Source organism: Argiope bruennichi, chromosome X1, assembly GCF_947563725.1.
Source record: "Argiope bruennichi chromosome X1, qqArgBrue1.1, whole genome shotgun sequence".
Taxonomy (NCBI): domain Eukaryota; kingdom Metazoa; phylum Arthropoda; class Arachnida; order Araneae; family Araneidae; genus Argiope; species Argiope bruennichi.
This window is the reverse complement of record NC_079162.1, coordinates 14101769-14124581: the sequence shown is the minus strand read 5'-3', so window position 1 is coordinate 14124581 and position 22813 is coordinate 14101769. Positions and strand designations below refer to the sequence as shown.

General features: G+C 28.5%; 1 protein-coding gene across 1 annotated transcript in view; it reads right to left on the bottom strand.

Annotated features, from left to right (window-relative positions):
• The window catches only part of LOC129958516 (alpha-1,3-mannosyl-glycoprotein 4-beta-N-acetylglucosaminyltransferase A-like), a 158872-nt gene that overhangs the window by 18542 nt on the left and 117517 nt on the right, over positions 1–22813 (bottom strand). Inside the window, exon 11 of the mRNA XM_056071041.1 lies at positions 13292–13541. Coding sequence (XP_055927016.1) covers positions 13292–13541 — 250 coding nt within the window. The remainder of the gene's footprint in view (positions 1–13291; positions 13542–22813) is intronic.

The following is a 22813-nucleotide window of genomic DNA, read 5'->3' as shown; positions in this document are numbered from 1 at the left end:
CTGTGAGTAGCAGGTGTTTCTTATCGTAGTCTTTCGATTTCTAAGAGCATTTTTCTTTCAGTGCTTAGGAAGAGATTGACAATAACATCGATTGAAAATGCGAAAATGTGATTGGTTTTTTCAGAGGTTTTTCGATTATTTTATAAAGCAATACATAAAATTTATGTTAGGAATAAGTTATTATCATGTTTATTTTGATACTAGTCTAGTTTTTATAAATTGAAAGTTCTCACCTAATATTTTTTTCATTGCAATATGTTTCGCAAATTATTTTATTCCGTAGTACTGTGAAATTATTTCTCGACATTACGTGCAAGTGATTTAATTTTTAAACAAAAACCTTTCAGCGCATTGCCAATTTATTTTAATATTTTAAAATCCGTGTTTAAAACATTAATTGCGATAAGTAACACTACGTTATAACTTTGTTTCTTCAGTATTCAAAAAAATAATTGTGTAATTAGGGAATTTCATGCGATGTTTCACTTTCAAATATATCGATTTTCAGTATTTATCTGCATGATTAAAATTTTATAATTAAATATACTTTACAATATTTAATTGGAAAAGCTAATTGGCCAGTTATTCAGTAATGCTGAAATAACTGGTCGATGCGCCTTATGACTGTAACAAATAAAAATAATTGTCAAAATATTTCTTTGTAATATTTATGATACAAATTTGGCATGGAAAAATGACTCAAATAATACAGATTATTTAGACTCATAATTAACCATTTGCAACTGGAATTTTTTGAATACCTTCAAATCAAGTTCCTACAGAATATTAAGTACTGTTTTAAAATAAATTACAATTTTTGAAAAATCTCAGTTTTAAGTTTTTCGGGTTAGAATCAAAGCTCTTACTATTTTGCAATCGGATAACGACAAACCGTGGGGTAAACGAATCATTAAAAAGAAAAATCTGAATTTAAAAGCTTTGCAAATATAATTGCATTGATCTTTTTTACTTATTACTTTTACATTATTTATTGCTTTCGGTGATCAGCACATGTGTTACGTCGAGGTTAATAGCCAATATAAAATTTTTAATTAAATGTTTTCTTCGGCAAAACATCTTGAAATTTCAAATTTTGATAGTCATATAATTCATACTATTGCAGACTGATTGTACAATTCTGTATTGCAGATTTTTTGAATTTTCTGTCAGCTCCTTGACAGTAATTCCTTAATTTAAAACGGGAGTGAATAAACTTCAATTAATGCAAAACCTGTTTTGTTGAAACCAATCAGGCTTATTAAATTTCTAAATACAGGGAATAGAATCATTCAGCAATAAAGTTTTATGTATATACTGAATATTTCTTTTTAATTTTTGAAATGACTCGGATGATTTCTCATATCTCTTATTCAATAAAAATTTCCAAAAATTCCTTCTTATTCTGTAATAATTTTGAAAGTTATGATGGAATACACTTCAAAATCTCATTTTATTTTTAATTCATAATTTTTAAAAATTTTCAGAAGTAAAAAAAAAAAAAAAAAAAAAAAAACCATTTTACACATTTTCATTTTCTAAGATGCATATTCCACTAAGATACATATGGAAGCTCTAATAGAAGCCACGCACAAACATTCGTCAAAGTTAATAATAAAGATGGACGAGTGTGTGTGTCATTATTTGTCTGGTTGTATTGGTACTTTTCAGACCAGACAATTTGAAATAGAATTACCAAAATCTACACCTACATACTTTGGACAATGGGAATCATTTCTTTAAAATTTTAATTAACCCTTTCAAGGGACAAGGGAAGTATGCTCATCACCAAATTCAACAATTTTTGAATAAAGTTATGTAAGTTGGCATAAATTCTTATGAATTTTTCAATAAGGTTTCAATTGTAGGTTAGAGGTTTCAATTGTTTATCTCAAATAAAATGAAGTATCTTGATTTATTTCTTAGTTATTAATTGGAAAAATTAATTAATAAATCAGATTAAATTGATCTAATAAGTTGAATGAATTACTTTTCCTAGGCCAATCTTAATTTTAAAAACATTTTACTCCAACATGACTAAGAAAAAAAGGCCCTTTAAAGGGTTAATAAAAATTATTAAAATTTTTAAGTTCATTCGAAAATATCACAGTAGAAAAATAATTTGTACATTAATTGTGAATTCAAATTTTTTTTATCAATGATGCGAAATTTTGTGTCATGTAATTTTCCCACTTTTAATTAAATTAAAAATATTTTAGCATATTTTAAAAATATATTTTATTTTTGAATTGAAACTAAACGTTTTCATTGTTATCCCTATATTTCATTCCGGCTTTTTACCCATTGATGATGATTTAGTTAAAAGGTTAAAAAGATCTAAGCTAAAAGCAAAGGGGTAAAAATTTCTTTACTGAAATACAAATAAACCATGTGGCTGAAGAGAATGCTCCATAATTAGCATCTCAATAAATAAGACACTAAAAGTTCAAGATCTTAATTTTACCTCAAAGAATGAATTTTCTTGGTGATACATTCAAATGTATAAATGACACGTATAAATTATATTAGAATAATTTCGTATTTTATCGCTGATAAATGGTAAAATTTTAAATAATTTTTAATTAACAGAAGTTTTAATTAAAATTTTGAAAATTTCATCTCGAGGTGAACATTTACAGTTTTCTAATTATTTAATGTCGAAGTGTGTTCGCTCTAAGTCAAACAGTTTGATCTGGAGATCGCCAATACGAACATTCATATTCATTATAATTAGAGATATTCGCTACTTTAATAGAAATATTCGCAAGCAACCTTCATGTCTGACACCCTTGTTCAAACTAATTCTGTTTTTAAAAAGTGAAAATGTGAGGCTAAAGGTTATTAAGAATATAGAATTTCAAATTACATGGAAGTGGGAGTTTCTGAATTTTTTTTACTCTCGTGATCAAAAATAAAATAAAAACAAAGATCATATCCCGTCTTGTTTGTTAAAAATCACATCCAGTGAACTCGAACTGACCAAACAGGAGAAGAAAATAGTCTAAATGCCAGTTGTACGCATTGAAAATTTTTTAAATGCTAACATATGAGATAAAATTAGATCAAGGAGTTAAAATAATGGCAACAATTTTAAAATTATTAATTCTCACATTTAACTCACACATTCACTCACTTTCAAGTGGATTAAAATTCGTGGATTAAATTACTCAGCATTAAGAGTAAAAATGTCAGTTTAAACCAGTTTCATATAAACAGAATCGTGCGATGTATATATAAGATTGTACTGTGAAATAAGATTAATATTTCGATACAAAAAATAGAACCTGTAAAAACTGCGCTTATATTAACTTTGAAAATATTATTAAAAACCAGCGGAAAAATATAAAAACAATGAAACTTATATCTCTACAATGCTTACATTTTTGTTCGAATTCGTCAAAGAGTGTGAAATTCTATAAGGTTTAAAGAATGAAACAAATATTCAATTTTCATATATAGTTTATTACGTTATAAAAATAAGGATTTAATGTAACGAATACTAATCTTTCCGAAAAATCGCACTTTAATATATTGGTTCTATATATCTCCCCGTTTTGAAATACACTTATTAATGAATACTAAAAAAAAAATAATAATTCATTAAAAGTTAAAAAGTTTCGTTCGTTAAGTAAATTCTGTAAATAAGCTTAGTGTCTTATTTTCAAAAATAAGTTGCATAAGCAATGTCAATTCTAAAATCCTTAAATGAAAGCACGCTATAAAAAAGAAACTTGTCAAATTTTAATTTTATATTTTTTATTTATTTTTTACATTAACTATTTTCTTATGCTAGAAAGCTTTAAAATCTTATGTTTCAAATTATTAATAATAATACGTTTATGTATGTATTCATTCCAGGTATATATTTTCATACGTTCAATTTTATTCTCGTTATTTAAATTTTATTTTGGATACGTAATTATTATCAAAATCTCAAAAGTAACGGATCAGAACGTAAGCGAGGTTTTAAAATGCTTAAAACGGCGCGAGCAGGAAGACATCAATCATATCGTCCACTGATAACGATTCACTTTTCCTTATCTCACATTCCCTTCTCATTATCTCACAGCTTGAGATTAGGGGTAGGGAAAAACTGGAACCCGTAAAAATACGGGCAGTGACAGTTTTAGGGGAGTTTTTGTTTCCGTCTATAGACGGGTCCGCCGTTTTGAAGGGAGAAAATATTCCGTCTTTTTCCGTGTTTGCCGCTTTGAGGGTTAAATAGTGTCATTTGTGCTCGCATTGTAGGTTTACTGGGATTTAATTACATTAGACAGGAAAATTTGGCGTGCATCTAGAGGGGTTATAGAGAATGCACATTTCTCGGATTGATAAGAAAGTGATTGATGATTGAGGGTCCTTTTCCTTGAAAAATTCACTTTTTTTTCTCACGGTAAAACTTATAAGTTCTCTCCAAGAATTTGTCTCTTCTAAACATTTTTGAAAGCTTATTTTGCACTAGATGCCCGGGGTGGGGTCCCCCCCCTCTCCGTCATTTTGATCTTATTTTAAATATAAATAACAGTATTGAAGTTTCCAAAACATCAAAAGGAAAGCCATCGGCAGTATATAATGGATATCAATATCCGCAATATCACTGTGACCTTGAAAATGTGGTAACATGGTGCTGCATTAACGAAAAGTGTAAAGGACTGCTGAAGACAAAAGACAACTGTGTTCTCTCTGAAATGCCTCATTCTTGTAAGCCGGATGAAGCTCAAATCGACGTCAAGAAACATTTAGTACAAATTAAAAGGAGAATTCGTGAGACTGATGAATCAGTCTCAAAATTATACCTTGAGGAAATGTGTCCTCTTTTTCAAAGTGGTTGTGAATTTTTGACGGAAATTTCCACTTTATCCTCCATCAAGAGTTATTTTACATAAATTGAGAAGAAAAGTACAAGGGACTAGCAATGAAGCAATAAGTAATGAAAGCCGATACAGCAAGTAAAATACGCCTCCCTACGGAACTGTTAAAATGGATGAAACATCTAGTTTCTTTGCTTGCTGATTACGACTGCAAGTGAATCAAATGAAAGAATGATTGTCTTTGTGACTTCAAAAGACAAAAATATTCTTTAAAAATGTAAAAAAAATCTATTCAAAAGGAACATTCAAAACCTGCCGTAAGCAATTTCTGCAGGTTTATTCTCTACACGCAGAATATTGGAAACAATTAAGAGGAAGTTAATATTATCCCAATTATATTCGCACTTCTTCCGAGTAAAAAAAAACTACCTACGTAAAACTATTCAATATTTCAAAAGAATCTAATTGGAATCCTGAATGTTTGACTATAGATTTTGAAACTGCTGCTATAAGGGCGCGGAAATTGCATTCCCTACATTAGAAATAAAAGGCAGCAATTTTCATTTTAACCAATGCTTATGGAGGCAAGTGCAAAGTACCAGCTTGGCAGAAGCTTACAAATCCAATGCAGAAATTAGACTCCATGTTCGCACGTGTACTGCTTTGGCTTTTCTGCCAGAAGAAGATTTGGATGATGCATGGATGAAAATCTAGGAAGACAGTCCTCAACATTTTTTTTTTTTTTTTTTTTTAAATTTATGATTACCAATTTACGATTACCAACCAGTTGACCAATGGTTTGAAAATTCCACGACTGTGGAATTATTACAAGAGACTCCATAGAACAAACAATGCTATCGAATGTTAGAACAACAAAATAAATTTGTTTATTGGGAAATCACATCCAAGAGTAGAGGAACTGATTCGTTTCTTAAAAAGGGAAGCTGAATACAGAAGAGTTAAATTTAGAGGGAAATTGGAGAGCGAAAAAATATATAAATCTAGATAATAGAATAATCCGAACAATAGAAAAATATTTTTTGACAAGGATTTAAAGATATGCCTTGTAACTCTTGCAAATATAGCAAAATTGTTGTAAATTATTTTAAAGCAATAAATAATGCAATTTTATTTGAAAAATAATTTGTAGTAATGAAATGGAATTGAAAAAAACTAAGCAGGTGTAAACTTGAAGAAATAAAATGCATAAAATACTTTTAGGTAATATGAATAATTTTTCATGTATTTGTAATTCATTCTTATTTCTTTTGCCTGTATTATATTTTTTACTTTTTATCATTGACTAAAATAACATTTAAGTAGCAGTGTGATAGAGAATATTTTGCAGTATTTCAAAAATTGTTGAATTGAAATTATTCGATCTGTGTTAAATATTCGAATAATAGCATTTTTTAAAATAAACCATTTGTGTATACTTTATTATAAGTTTTTATTAATTTTTTATTAATATATTGCATAGCCACTTTAAAATATTTAAGTACTGCAAAGAATTTTTATAAAAAAAAATCACATGTCTAATGATAAATTAATTTTATATAATTATCTTAAAGATATGTTAAAGGATGATGCTGAAGCTGAAAGTAAATGGATTTCCTTAATATTTATTACTAACGCTCATTTGCTAAAATATTTGACACTTATTATACTTTAATGATTCAAAATTAATCAGCATAAAATTATAATATTTATTTCTTTGCACATTATAAATTTAAAAAGCATTCATGTTTGTTTGTTTTTTAAATTCATTCTTAAAATAGTCAATAAATATTTCAATTGTGGAAAAAGCTTCTTATATAGAGACCATTATATAAAATGAATAATTATATAACAATTTATATAATTTGAATAAAACTGTTTTCAATGGAAAATGAAACAAAGTTTTTTCCCTCCCATATAAATGTAAGACAAGCAAATGTCCAATTATCCTCAATATTTGACAAAGAATTTTTAACAATGAAAATAAAATAATTATTACATTCATAAACTTTCCTTTCAAACTATTTGATTCGTTGGATATCATACTATGCAAAGCTATCATTTATACTAAATATTGAAAAAAAATCATTCAATTTCTACCCTGATTGTATATTGCCTAAAAGAATTTGAAATAATCTTTGAAAAATTGACGCTAAAAACTATAGATATATCAAATTTTAGAACAGCAAGCCTCTATAATAGTTATTAATCAAATAGTTGTAATATAACCGAAATTAATTTGAAATAATTTTTTAAAAAATAGGCGCTAAAAACTATAGATACATTAAATTTTTAGAATAATAATTGTTGTAAGTATAAAAATATCCAAAAATTGTTAATCTCAATAGCTTGCGTCGTTTTAGTAGGAGTAAAATTGTCTTAACACTTATTTAAATCAGATTCCTAATGGAAAAGAAATAGAAGAAAAAACAAATGTGCATAAGTGGAATTCAGGGTGCTTAGTGAGAAATTACTGCAAAGATTAAGCACCTTTGTACATGTGAGCAAAAAGCTATCAATACCAAACATTTAAATCAACTTTTAAAATATTAACAATCAAGATCTGTGATACATTTCAATATTTCTTAAAATAACAAACTACCGGTTTATTTAAATAGATAAATCATTTCTGAAAATGCTGCCATTGATGTAGAAGCATGCCATGACCAAACAGTTTGTATTTGATTTTTAAATATGCAGCAACAAATAATATTCAACATAGCTGGTATAGAAAGTGTAAATTTCCTCCTGCATTAGTTCACTAAATTTAAAAATATTAGTTACAGTCTTATAAAACTAAGCAATCCGGAATGGAATTCTTTATGTTTTGCAGAATGACATATGATTTATATATATACACACACACAAATAAATCATAGATTTCAAGAATTCTTTTGCCTTTTTTATTCAATACATTAGTTAGGCAAAAAGCCCACCTTTGTTTATTTCAACTCACCTTTATGTTAAATATTCTTCTAAAAAATATTTTAAATGATGTTAATCTATTCATATAATCATACAGATATATACTGCTTTTATACAGAGAAATGTCTTATGATGTCTGAGAGATAATTGTATTTTACAAAAAAAGATAAAGAAAATAGATGTCTAAAAAGGTCATTTTCACATCCGAAATTTGAAATCTATGTTTGAAATTTGAAATCTATCTTCTTAGATAGAAGAGAATATCTAATACATAGGGAAATGAATTTTTAGGCTATGACAAGAGTTAAGTTTTAGCTTCAAATTCAGCTTTTAGTGATACTACTTAGTGATTCAGTTTTAGTGATACAACTATATAAATTAACAAAAAAAAAATTAATGTAACTGGTCAGTAAATAGAATTCCACACAATTATCATTTCATAGATTTTGTTTCCTTCTCAATTATATTTGATGCATTAAGAAGAAAATTAGTTTGTTGTTGCTTACTTTAAAAGGAGTATTTTTAAAATAGCTTTAAAATAGCTTTTTTAAAAAGAAAAGTTTGTCATATTTGAATCACCTAAATATTTTTTAATGGAAACTGATTGAAAACTAATTTCAATAAAACAAAAGCAGTAATTTTTTAAAAGTTTATTTGCTTTTAAGAATGGAAATAAACTTTCCGAGAAATACACTTTAAAGTATAATAAAGCATAGCCTATTAAATTGTTTCATCGGTCCAATTAAAGAAAATGTTTCTTCAAATTACATCACCAATTTCTTTAAGCTTAATAATGCAAAATATTTTTTTGATTTTTCAAGTTCAAATCAGCAAATAAAACCTGAAGTCAAGTTTGATATTTTATGATCTGTAGCACTTTTTTTTAATAATTTGTTTGTTCCTCAAGATATAAAAACACACTGCCTTAGTTTTTCTATTGCTTGGTGTCTTTTTATATTTATTATTATTATTTGCTTTAGTTTTTCCAATTCCAATTAATGATAATGATTATAACTGTATTCTGAGAGCTACAATAGACCTCTTGATCTGACTATCAAATTCAGGAAATAATTTTAATTCCAATTTAAGTCCCTTTTGGAGGAATTCCCCCCCCCCCAAATAAAGAATAACCTAACCTTATCTTTAAAGTATCTGAATAAATTATATTGTAACTGTGGTCAATACTGTGGCTAAACTGTGGTCAATAAAATTTACTCTCAAAGGATATAACATGTTTTGTTATTTAATTTCAAGCAGTCTAAATTCTATCTTTCCTTTGCTAAAGCATATAACTTATTTATTAACTTTCATTATTTATTTTTTAAAAATAGCCTGGTATTGCATTAATTGAAGTGCTTAAAAATTTATTCCAAATTAGCACCTTCGACACCTATAGGAAATTCCATTATCTTAATAATACTTGGGCATATGTGATCGAGTTCATGTAACATAAGGACTGGCTTTTTGAGTTAGTCAGCAAAGATTTATCAAATATCTACTGATAAAGTTAATTAATTTCTTAGTTCAGATATAATGCCCATAAAAATTAGCTGAATGCATCGGTATGATACAATATACTTTTGTAGAAAATGGGAGCAACTAAAGAACTTCTAAAAATAGCAGCATGTAACAAATAAACAGAAAACTGTGATTGATGATGAATTTCTTGCAGGAGAAATTGTTTTCACTTTTCCAAACATTCCAAATTTGAAAATTAATCTTTCTATCTAGATCAAAGCAACATTTTTCAGAAAAGAAAGTTCTGATTTTGCCAGAGGGAGGGCATATTTGTCTGATTTTAGACGTCGACCTTGTGTTCTGTACGAGTGCCTCTTATTAAAATTGAAATATTCTCTACACAGTCAATTTTGGAATGTTGAGCTCTGTACAGACTGTTTCTAATCTAGAAAAGGGTAGCCTACAAAATAGATCAAAATGTCAATTTTTTTCATCATATATATGACACTTCATTCACACCACTTCCCTGCGGTTGGAGTACCGATCCTACAATTTTTAATCACTAAATCATCCAGCCTATTAAAATGTTGGGAACTGAAAATGACACTGTATTCTTCCAGAACTAGGGAAGTAAAATGCCTAACTTATTTAATGAAATTTTGTAATTGCAAGTATCTCTAAATACAATATTAAAAAAACTTGTTCCTAAGTGCAACCACCTAATGCTTTTTAGAAGAAAAAAAAAATTAATTTCAGAAACTATGCTTACATAGCTGTGAAATTAGTCTTATCTTATAGCCTAATATTTAAATATTTACTATTGCAATTTCAATTTTGATTACGATAAAGCAGGAAATTCGGGGGGGGGGGACGAGAAGGGAAAAAAAAGAATAAATAAAATATAAAATAATCTATTTTATTTCTAGCTTCTTTTTTTTTCTCGTGCATAGATTTAGGACAAATTGAAAATTAGTATTAAATCATTGGCAACGGTTTTAAGAAAATAAGCAGAAATTTGCTACTACATTAGCTGCGAATAAAACTTTAACTCATGACACTGTATCTGAGAATTAAGAGTTTTAATGTAGTACGTATATATATTTAAATCTGATAGTAAATAAGCTAGAAAATGAGGTAATATATTTCAGATTTGAGGGAATTTCAGTAATTATCAACATTTTCTTATTAAAAATAAGTTTTTTTTCTCCTGAGAATTAATCAGCAGTTATTTTTAAAATTACTAATATGATTCCTATCTTATTTATATTAGACAAAGTTCTTATTATTTTGCAAGAAAAAAAGAAAGAAAAAGTGCAACTTATTTGAACAACTTCACCATATTAGCTCATTTCAAGTATCAGCTTGTGGAATATATATATGCATAAAACATATTGAAAGAGCTAAACATTATTGATATCCATTTAAATTTGAATTTAAAGCACTTTATGTTTTTTTTTTCGCATTTTGTTAAATAAACTTAAACCCTAAGAGATATAAAGATTAAAACCTCATAAAACTGAAAATTATACTTCACTTTATTAGATTAAATTTGTATTATGAACATCAAAATTATAATTTTTATAGATATCTTCTGCATGGGAAAATTATAAACGTGTTTCTTTATAATAAATTTTTTAAGTAAACTTCCCACATTTTATTTATTATTTTCAACACTCGTCTGAAACGCGGCAAGGATCAGCAGCATTTTTCTCACGGAAGCTTCGTTTCGTTATCAGGGATATGGAGTATCATTCTCACTCTGACAATGATTGATTACCATATTACGTACATTGTAAAATAGCCAAATCTTACATTCAAAGATAAAAGTTATAATGTGGTAACCTTTTTAAAGCTTGAGCACAAATGCGACAGACTGCATCGGACACACAACCGTTTACTCGCTACAACTGAAAAGTCTAATGCTAACATAATCTTAGACTTAATATATAGCTGCAATCAAAAAGTTACAACTCGGAAAATAGTGCTAATAAAGAGAAAAAAATGTATTAAGTACTAACATGAATTACAGAGATGATGCATATTCTGTTTTATTTAATCCATTGGTAAACTAGAAATATTTGAACGAATTTTAAACGCAAACAGATTTAAGAAATCAAAATCATGACAGGGGTCACAGTGGTCTGCTATAGGAAACTGACACTGCCCACAATAGAAGCGGCCCATCGCTTATTTTCGAGCCGTAATGCGAAAAGGGTCAGAATTCCAGACCCATAAAATGATTTAACTACTTTCTCGGAAGTCAATGCCATACCCTTTTCTCCTTGAAACGAGAACAGGATGACATTACCTGAAAAAGAAACTTCTCTCTTTATCTTATGATAGTTTAGAACTGTGAATTTAAGAGTTAGTTAGCGAACGAAAGCAAACTAGACCTCACTGATCTGCAAACAAATTTAAAATAAATACATCATAAAACATTTTGAAATTTGAACGAAAGTTTATTTGAATTAGAATGCATTAGAGTACAGCATTTTTTTCAAAATCAAAAATAAATTAAATACAGATTCAAGGGGGGACACGGATGATCAGTTACTAATAGTATTCGAATCCTGCGATAATGCTAATCATATTGCAAGTAATTTAGAACAAGTGTTATTGATATATTATTTTTTTCCTAATATTATATATATATATATATATATATATATATATATATATATATATATATATATATATATATATATATATATATATATATATATATATATATATATATATATATCTTAGTAATTTCCCGAATATCAAATCTTTTTGAAATAAATCATATATATATATATATATATATATATATATATATATATATATATATATATATATATATATATTAGCGTTTCTATTCATGTTTATTTCTCCCCAAGTTTCATTTTCATACAGTTTATTTCTTTCCTCGTTTTTTTAAGAGTAAGGAGAAAATTTATGTAAACTTGTTCACAATGTGAGTGGGGTGCCGCCAGCTGAACACTACGATGTGGATTTTAAGGCCCCACCAGGTCTTAAGTCACCAGGCAACAGCCTCTAACATTTGGGCAGAAAACCGCCACTGTCCCACCCCCACCCCCAAAGATTTGTTTTGGGAGGAACAGGTCATGATCCCCAAGACACCCCCCCCCTTGTATCCGCCTCTCTATACAGTTAATAAGGGAAGTGGAGTTCTTAAAAGAAACATTTTCTCTCCCTATGCATTCAGTAGATTAACAGCTGCTTTCTACTATTTCCATATTAAAATGAATTCCATAAAGTTAGAATGAAGAATTTGAACTATGTAAATCCAATAACTTAAAATATTTACTGACTTTTAATGATAATAGTAATTAAAATTATTTTTCTCATTAAAATTGAATTTACACTTATTTGCTACAAAAATAAATTTTTTCTGTAATTTAAGTACCATATGATTGGACAGTTATTTTATGCATAAAAATAATTCGTGTTTTAAGTAAAAAACATTTCTAAATTTGAAATTGTTATTTTCTAAAAGTATTTTGAAAAAATTAATTTATTAAAATTGCATGCATGATTAAACTCCACTCACACAATCGGAAATGGAGTTTACTGTGTCACTGCTAGTTGAGAGTGGCAATGTAGTATGATACATTTTGTGCCGAAATTAACGTTTTTCTTTCCAGAATTGTTCTGCTATTTTTTTTATAATTTCATTGAATGCATACCTAAAAGATATACTACTTATATATTAAATCTTTTCCCAACGCATATTCTCCCCATGCTAGGCATTTGCAACAATATTATACTTATACTGAACATTACGAAATTATACTTAACAACACGAAATTAATAAAATAACCATCCATGCAGTAAAGTTATTTGTGACATGCAATACCACATTTCTTTAAAAAATTGTCAATTTATAATATTTTAGATCTATTTCAATTTTTATTTCTAAAGACCCTAAGTATAAAATTACCTCAAACAACTGCAATACTTTTATTAGGCAGTTTAAGGTTAATATAAAATAGAATAAAAGCGTTTTATTAAATCTTTAATTAATTAAAATTTTCAAAAGAATGTAAAAATAAATTATTCTCAATACATTAATCCATTCAAGATTATAATAAACTATGTACCTCACTTAAAATGGCCCAGCGATCACTTTCAGAATGAACATACAATCTCATGACTTTAACAAAACCAACAGTAGAACTGATATTTCCTTCAGCAATCCCGGTTGATTCTTTGAACTGACCAACAACAAGGAACCCGTCTTTGGTTTTGGAATATATCTGATCTTCAGAATATGACACTGGTAATACTTCAACGGAAGTATTAAAGAACTTGTCTTCCGGATGTTCAACATTTCCACTTCTAAACAAATACCTAAAAAAAATGTTAAAAAAGGAACACTTTCAGAACGAAAGGTCATTTTTGAATAAAATTATACAAAACTAGAATATAATTATGGTCTCGTGGATTGACACAAAAGTTGATTGAAAATCATTGACTAGGTTATTTCAAAAATTGAATAAATGAATAAGTACACAGATCAAAGTGCAAGCAATATTTTTTATGCTTCGTTTTAAAACATTTAATATTAAAATAAGCGAAAGAATTTTTAAATCAAAATAAATTATTTCCCAAATTCGAAATATTTACAAAAACAAAAGCGTAATTAATAATATGTAAAAGAAATTTAAAAATTATAATAAATAAGTAGAGAAAGTGGACAGAGTGGCCAAGCCAACCGGGTGACCGGAATCATCAGGAAATTTCGGGAGGCCGGGGAAAAGCAGGGAAATTTATAATAAAACTGGAATTTTTTTTTTAACTCGGCAATTTTTATTGGTTGTAAAATATTGACCCATTATTATAATTCCAAAACAATTTATATTAATTAAACAAATACTTTACAATAATTATTTTTCTCCCTCTCCCTTTTAGATGATAATTTTGTTGAATTATGAAGTATCACACATTATTGCTTTTATTTCCGTAATAACTTTTTTTAAAAACATTATGAACACGGATTACTAAATGTTTCATATGAATGGATGCTATGGACGATATGAAATGAACGTATTGCTAATATTTTGTTTTAACATTTTTTTTTTTTTTTTTTATTTTCTGTTCATTTAAAATTTTCCATACATTCAACAAAATGTTTTATAATTTTAAAATGATATGAAACACGAGAAATTAATTTGCTTGATGCATTATAGGTACACATGCCACTTGCAGTTTTTTTTTTTTTTTTCAAAAACATTTTTAATAAAGAGAATGCTTTTCTTATACCTTTTGATGTATATGAAACTGTTTGGCACAAAAATTTACAAAATTCATTCAAACCATCTTTTTTGAAATTTATACCTCTAAAACATTTTTCTTTTTTATGCAATAAAGAAAAAAAATTGATAAGGACCAATTTTCCACTTTTTTTTCTCTCTGTTTTACGAGTTAAGCACTGAGCAAACGATTTTTTTTTTTTTTAAATTATAGTTGGTGAGCTAAAAATCAATGCAGTTTTGATTTCATTGAAGAATTTTTCTTATTCTGATGCAGAGATTTCATTTTGTATTTGTAAATTATTATTTTTTTTCTGTTAGTAAAATTATTGTTCAGTTCTGATTGGCATATTGATAAACAATATGGATAGGGGAGACCCGAATGGAAGTAAAACAAATCATTTCATTCTTAAGCACTCCACCAATGTGCATATATTTTTGTACAACATTTTTCGTGAGTAAATTTGACAAATAATTTTGGGATATGACTGGTTGTCTAAAGGTCGGTCTAGATGGGCATGTATCGTATAATGTTGGTTAAAATATATGCAAAAAAGGGAAGATTTTCATATGATTGAAGCTTATCTGAAATTCAATAAATGAAAATGATATATGTTTTTTTCCTAAGAATTAAATTTTATTTTACATTGATTTTAGATTAAAGAGTAGAACAATTTTTCAAATACAGTTAAGAACATATTGTGCAATAGTTAAAGATAATAAAGTAAAGAAACATCGATCTGAAGATATTTGAAATATTCTAAAAATGTAAGGGAAATTTCTTTAAAAATCTGGAAATGTCAAGGAAAAGTCAGGGAATTTCAAACGGCAGAAATGCTGGCCACCCTGTTGGAAAAGTTAATACCAGTAAAAATACATTTTTAAAACCGATATTAAAAACATCTTGTAGCCGACACAACAATGCAATACCATGTTAAAATACTGCGACGACGTATGTTTAAAAAATTCAAATATGTAAAATAACAGAATACAAGTTAAAAAAATAAGCTAACGCAAATATCGTATTTCAGAATCCGAGAATTTTGACAAACTTTTGATCCAAAATGTAATATGAAATTAGAAGTATTAACACATACATAAAATGAGGTGAAAAAAGTCATGGAATACCTCCGAATAACGTGTTGGACCAACTTTTGTCCCGCGTAGTTTAACAACTCGTCGTGGCATGGACTCAACAAGTAACTAGAAATCCCCAGCAGAAATATTGAGCCGTGCTGCCTCTACAGAAGTCCATAATTGCGAAAGTGTTGCGAATGCAGGATTTTGTGCACGAACTAACGTCCTGATTATGCTTCATAAATGTTCGATGGTGATTAATGTCGAGCCAAATTACACGCTGGAACTGTCTAGGATGTTCTTCATACCAATCGCAAACAGTTGCGGCCAGGTGACATGGCGCATTGTCATCCTTAAAAATTTCATCGTTGTTTGGGTACATGAACTCCGTGAATGACAGCAAGTGGTTTCCAAGTAGCTAAACACAACCACTTCCAATCAATCATCAGTTCGGTTGGATCAAACAACCCCGTCCATTCCATGTAAAAATAGCCTACACCATAATGGAGCCACCACCAGCTACTGTGTCTACCACCAGAACACTTTCTGGCGGACTTCTGGGAGTAATTTTTTTCTTGGCGTCAATTTGGTGCGTAAAAAAAACTCCTGATCATTCATCTTGCTTTAGCCGTAGTTGCACGTGTCTTTATATTCGCTTAGCTTACTTCTTTTATATTTTATTAAGATTTTCTCTGAATAATATTAACTGCATTTGATTATTTGTAAATTCAGTCTACAGTTAAAAGGCTTATCAAAGAAAGAAAAGTCACTGGTGAATTAAGTCTGGAGTATTTACAAAATTTATTGTGCCAAGTTATGGGCGCATTGCCATTATGTGAAAAAAAACCTGTAAACACCTATAGGGAAAAGGGTGGAATTTTAGAAGAGCTAGTGGATGAACTGGCAATTAAAATTAGGAGCAGTAATTCGGATTCCGATTCGGAAGAAATGGAATCTCGTGACAGATTTTTTTAAAAAAATTATACAACTGCAACTCGATCTTTGGGAAATAGTTTTGACATTTTGAAATAAGATAATTTTGCATTCTATTATTTATCTATTCTTTTAATTGTCCATTATTTCTGCTTTTCATGTTTGAGTCGATGATAAAAAAAATTTCACCTTAACATTCTTTTAATTGTCCTTTTTTTTAAAAAAAGTTTTATTTTGATTTTCTTTTTCTGTTCCTGATTGATATTGTCACATTTTGGGGGCAGAAATGACTAAAAATAAAGCACAAAATTATTTGGTTAGTTAATTGATGATTAATTAAATTTTATAAGCGTTTTGATTAATAATTTAAGTTGTAGAAAATGAAAGAAAGAAATAATACACCCTAACCTTTATAAATATTTTTACATACTTCAAACATTTCTCTTAAAAACTTGATATATTCACAATATAAATATGCTTTTTACAGAGTAAATGAAATGCTTTAAAAAAATATTAAAGTTATCCTTTTTTCAATATGGATTCAGTATTCCTACTTGTGGCCAAAACGCAACATAAATAATATTTGAAGTTTGATAGATAAATAATTAAATCTGCTTCTAAAATGTCATTATTACTTTTGTAATAAACGATTTGTTTCATTTACATTCGTTGAATGCTGTTTTGCCTTTCGAATTTGTCGTGAATTTTTAATTATTTGCATTAAGTGCCACAAAAATTAATTATAAAAGTATTTTTCATATGATTTGCAGTTAAAACTAAAAGACACATTCTTCAAAAAATTTTGTATCATAATACATTTTATGCCTTTTTTTTTATAAATAGAAAGCTTTAATTTAATGCCATAAACTAAAATTTAATGAAAATTTGTTAGTTAGAAATTTTTTTAATAAATTAAACAAAATCACCCTTTGAATTTATCGATATATGGATCTGGAAAATTCAGAAATTCATTTCAAGAACATAACTTTTAAAACAATACACATTTGAAACTTTTTATGCAAAATATATTCAGTTGTTTACATAGGAAAAATTAAACTGATTATTAATTTTGAATTCTTTTTCTTTGGAAATTGTATTGAAGATTTTAGTTAAAGAAAGTTCTTACATCAAACTTTGAATTTCATTATTTTTTAAAGGAAATATATTTTACGAATTCGGTATTTTATTTTCCTCGAAATTATTGAATTATTTCCATTGAAATTCAGTTATCTCCTGTCATAATCATTATCAAAATTAAAAAAAAAAGGAGAAATAAATCACGGATTGAAGCTTTTGCTTTTAATTTTAAATAATAATTATAAAAAAAAATTGAAGTTAAACTTTAAAAGAATAGGAATTACTCTGAATTTAAAAACAGCGATTTTATTATGATATATGAAAATACTTAAAGATCAGTATGCTTTTATTTCTTTGCTGGAATTCAATGAGAATATGTAATTATAAAAAAGTGATTGTATTAAATAGCTACTACCAAACATTATGCAACACTATAATGATATGAAGATTACATTACATTATAAGAAATGCCTTAAACTTATTTATTTTTCTGAAAAGAAAAAGAAATCAGCTCAGACTTGTTTTCTCGCCTTCTTGTTGTTTGAATAGCTTTTCTCAAGATGTAACTCCAGGAAGCTAAACACTTAACCACGTTAATGTGAGTTAGAGCAATTAGAATATTTAACGAGATTTCTTCTACTCAGGTACCCTGAATGTGATAATAGATACAAAATTGATGGGTATTCTCAAATGGCATTTAATGCGCTTTGACTTTGAGCAAAAATGTGAAGGAGAAACTGAAGGACATTGAAGTGAAAAATTTTCAACCCCGAAATAATAAAATGAATGCAGGTCCTTTACTGCTACTATACTAATGACTACTGATATTCATTAAACGGAAAAGCTAATTTTCTCGCTCATTATTTGAAACTGCGATTCGTGAGTAAATGTTTTTTCTTTGAAATAAGTAGGTTTCTTTTATCAAGCTAGGGAAAATGAATACATGGTCATCTGAAATACTACCTTAAAACAAGTTTTTACATCTTTTTTTCGTAGAGATAATGTAAAGAGATTTCAAATAATTTTTTAAAGACTTTACTTGGGTTTCTCTTTAAGTCCAGCACCCCTAGTACACGTCTGAATGAACACTTGAATTATTACAAAATTCAGAATATTTTTACATATAAACTTTGTGAAGTTATGTTTTAGAAATCTTGTGCATATTAAAAATAAATTACAAATCAAATTTAGATTTTAAAAAACCTAAAACTTGATAGTATGATAGTTCTGTGTTCTGGAAAAAAGTATATACTTCAGAGGAAATAAATAAATTTTGAAAAGGTTTCAGGTGTATTTAATAATTAGCTTTTTATATTAGAATATAAACAGCCTTTTATAAAAATTATGAAATAATTATGATAAATTATAATATCGTTTTAATTTTAAATTATACAGATTACCTTATGGATTACCTGTGGAGAATTTGATGTTTATTACTTACATAAATTTAAAACAAATGAAATGAATAGGATTAATTTTTTGCATGCACTGATTCTACTTTAGATTTCTTAATTAATTTTTTTTTCTTCTTATTGTACAATCTTTTGAAATACAAATAATTATTCAGTTTCTTCATTTGACTTGGGTTGTTATTTGTATACATATGACTGGAATATCAGATATTTTTAAGATTTCGAGTATTCAAATAATTTTCAACTTAGTGCATAATTTTTTGAATGTGTCTTTAAAAATTAAATGTAATAATACCACATATCACCTACCTGACACTAAACGTGCCAGTGTAAGAAACTTGAATGAACTTCCGCCTACACGTATGAACTCTGCCCACGAAATGAACTTTTCCTACAGTAATCTGTTTCTTTAGCGACTGCCGCAAATAAAGACATTTGGCGGGAAGTATTCTCGTGGTGGACATAAAGTAGCACAGTTCCGTGTTGTCAACCTGACTCCATAATTTCGTCGAGACCGTGTTACACTCGAACCCTACCATCAGCTCTTACTAACCGAAATTGCGATTCATCTGACCTAGCCACGGTTTTCCAAAAATCTAGGGCCCGTATGATATGGTCATGAGCCCAGGAAAGGCGCTGCAATCGATTCGTGCTGTTAGTAAAGGCACACGTGTCGGTTTTCTGTTGCATTAGCCCATTAAAGCCAAAATTCGCAGTCCTCGTACATTCCATCTTTTAGTTATTTCCCTCAGTGTAGCTTGTCTGTTAACACTGGCAACGCATACGTCGCTGATATAGGTCATTAAAATGCAGACGGTTGGCCACTGCATTGTCCATGGTGGGAGGTTATATCTGAAATTAGGTATTCTTGGCACACTCTTGACATTGTGGACCTCAGCATGTTGAATTCCCTAAAAATTCTCGAAATGAAATGTCCCATGCGTCTAGCTCCAGTTACCATTCCGGGTTCAATCTGTTAATTTCCACCGTGTGGCTATGATCACTTCAGAAACATTCTCACGTGAATCATTTGCATACAAATGAAAGCCCTACTAATGCACTGCTCATTTATGCATTATGTACGCGAAACTATTGTCATTTTATATTTGCATTTTGCTATCCCATGACTTTGTCACCTTAGTGTAAATTAAAACTGTGTAACGAAAAATAACCTGACTTCCCATGAATCGTTAATATTATATTTTTACAGATGCTGTAACTGTTAGTCACAATTACACTTAATTACTCTATGAATATATGACGAAAAATTTCCAATAAAAAATGCATACATTAGTATGGGAAAAATTAAGAATTACTCATGCATCATGCTTTTGCATTAGAATAAAAGATAAGAACAAAAAAACAAATAAAGTCCTCCAAAAGTTTTTATGTGAAAAACTTCATAAAATTAATTTTGGAGACTAGTTTTATAACAATGTGGAGCTGCTATAACTTCAACATTATATAGTGATGATTTTTGCATAAAATAAATTAAGCCCTTTTCAATTAACTTTCTGCACTGAATTTCATTACTCTAGCTGCTCGCTTTTTAAATTATCGTGCTTATATACATACGGATAGACTGACATAATATTTCTCATATTCTTTTTGGAGAGAAGGAAAAGAGAAAATTCTAAGGGTTGATGAACGGGAAGATTCCTTAAAGTCTCAATCAAAAATTCTCGAATCAAATCTTAAGTAATTCCAATATTATTTTTTTTTCCTTTAAATACGACGATTAGTATATTCCTCCATAGTACAGCTATATTCATTCAAATTTCCAGCAGTTGATTCTGAGTGGATAATACATCATGTAAAGAACAGACAACAGCTAGAACAGCTTATTACAGCTTATTTTATATTCTGTGTTGTTACGTGCCTTGGAGTTAACTTTGTTTCTTTTAGCTTTTTCTCGCCCCCTCCCCCCCCCAAACAAGTCATCGGTTTCTTCACGATTCCAAATAAGATTGCACAGAATAATATTAGAAATGTAAAAATTTTGCAAGCATCTTTCTTCAGATCTTTCAATAAGTAAAAATTGTCATGAAATCATATGAGAGCAAAGAAAATATTTTAATTTATCCGCAATAAATTTCAAATCTAAATGTTTATTTATCTTTAATTATTTCGTCATTTTCCTTTATTAATTATTTTCGAATTTCGTTTCGCGAAAAACTTTGATGAGTGCGGGATTGCCTACAATACATTCTTCTATTAATCGCTTTACTGAGAAAGATAAAGAGTGCTTTGTAAATGGACATGATCCAATTGAAGGAATTGAGATACAAGGAATTCACAGTATTCAGAGAGGAATACTCTAGTAGGGAAAAGACAGCGGCGAGAGAAAAAATTTTCCAGTAACCTAAGTATCCTTCCTGCTTTTCAACTGAAAACATGGATACTGAATTATTAAATTGTTGATGAATAAATGAAAAATCAAAAACTTATATAATAAAATTTAGATGCCGCAAAATAATCAGTTCTGCAATTTAAACACAAGCGCCCCGGAAAGCATTAAATTTAAAAATGTTCTTTGGCAATGTCCATTCCTGATGAAACAAATGTAACTAAACTCAGTGGCACGACAGCCCATGTGAGCCAAGGCCTACAGTGCCCATATCTGCTTTCTTGATCGACGGCCCTGGGATGCAAGGTATATGTCCGGTTAGGGGGTCAGCCTAACGCGGAACCCCAATGTTTAGTTCCCAAATATGCTTGGTCTTCAAATTACCCAATCGACCCACTGAAGGGATGAAAGGCTAAGTCGACCTTGCCCAACCCGAGGATCAAACCTCGGACCTGTGCCGCTACGCCACCGGGCTTCATGAAACAAATGCAACATGGCAAAATTATATTAAAATTATAATTTAATATAAAAAACATAATTTGTAGAGATGCATAATATACATTTTTTCAAAGAGGAAGAAGTCAAGTCTTTAAATTAAATGCATAACATTTTGCACAACTCTACATTCAATTTTTCATTTCTATGCTTATATCGAGATAGCGATACACTTTGCAATTAAGTGGTTCTTTAAAAGCCATTGCAAACTGCTTAATACAGAAGCTTGAATATAAATACTAATGGAATGCTCAGTACAAACTTAATTTTCATGCTGACTTAAAAAACAGTTACTGAAATGGTACTTGCCTTGTTTTTAAAAGCTGAAAAAATATAAGCATGTATATCTATCTATCCACACACACACCGGTAACTCTTTCTAATCTAGTATGATGCACCTGGTGATGAGTCATACTTACCTATTAAAAGTTCAAATGTTTCCCCTTTTAGTACATGATTTGTTTGTTTAATGTGGTCCTACTCTATAACCTTAATATATTTCTCTCTTTAGCAAATTGTTAGTTTGCTCTGCACATATAGAAAAAGAAATCATTCCATAATACAGTTATGTCTATCTGATTTCCTACAGTTTGGATACTCTCGTTAACCCAACAAGTGTCTGTTCCCATACGTATCGGATTGGAGAAAGTATATTGAATTAATATAAAAATAATTTTCGAAATGAAAATTATTTTTATTTCAATCATACGAAATACTTTTAATATAAAAATAATTTTCATTTCGAAAATTATTTTTATTTTAATCATTTAAAATATGATTAATATAAAAATCATATTGCATGTATATAAATTTGCATGAATAATAATTTTCATTTCGAAATTATTAGCCCCTTTACACGGATAGTAGTAGCTTTACACTGATTTCATAAAATAAAATTATCTAAATTAATCTGCATTTAAGTTAGATATCTAAATTTATCTACATTTACTGAAATGAAAAATATGATTAAAATGAAATGTACATCAAGGAAATATTGGTGGGCAAAATCTGAATTAAAGTAAAAAGTAC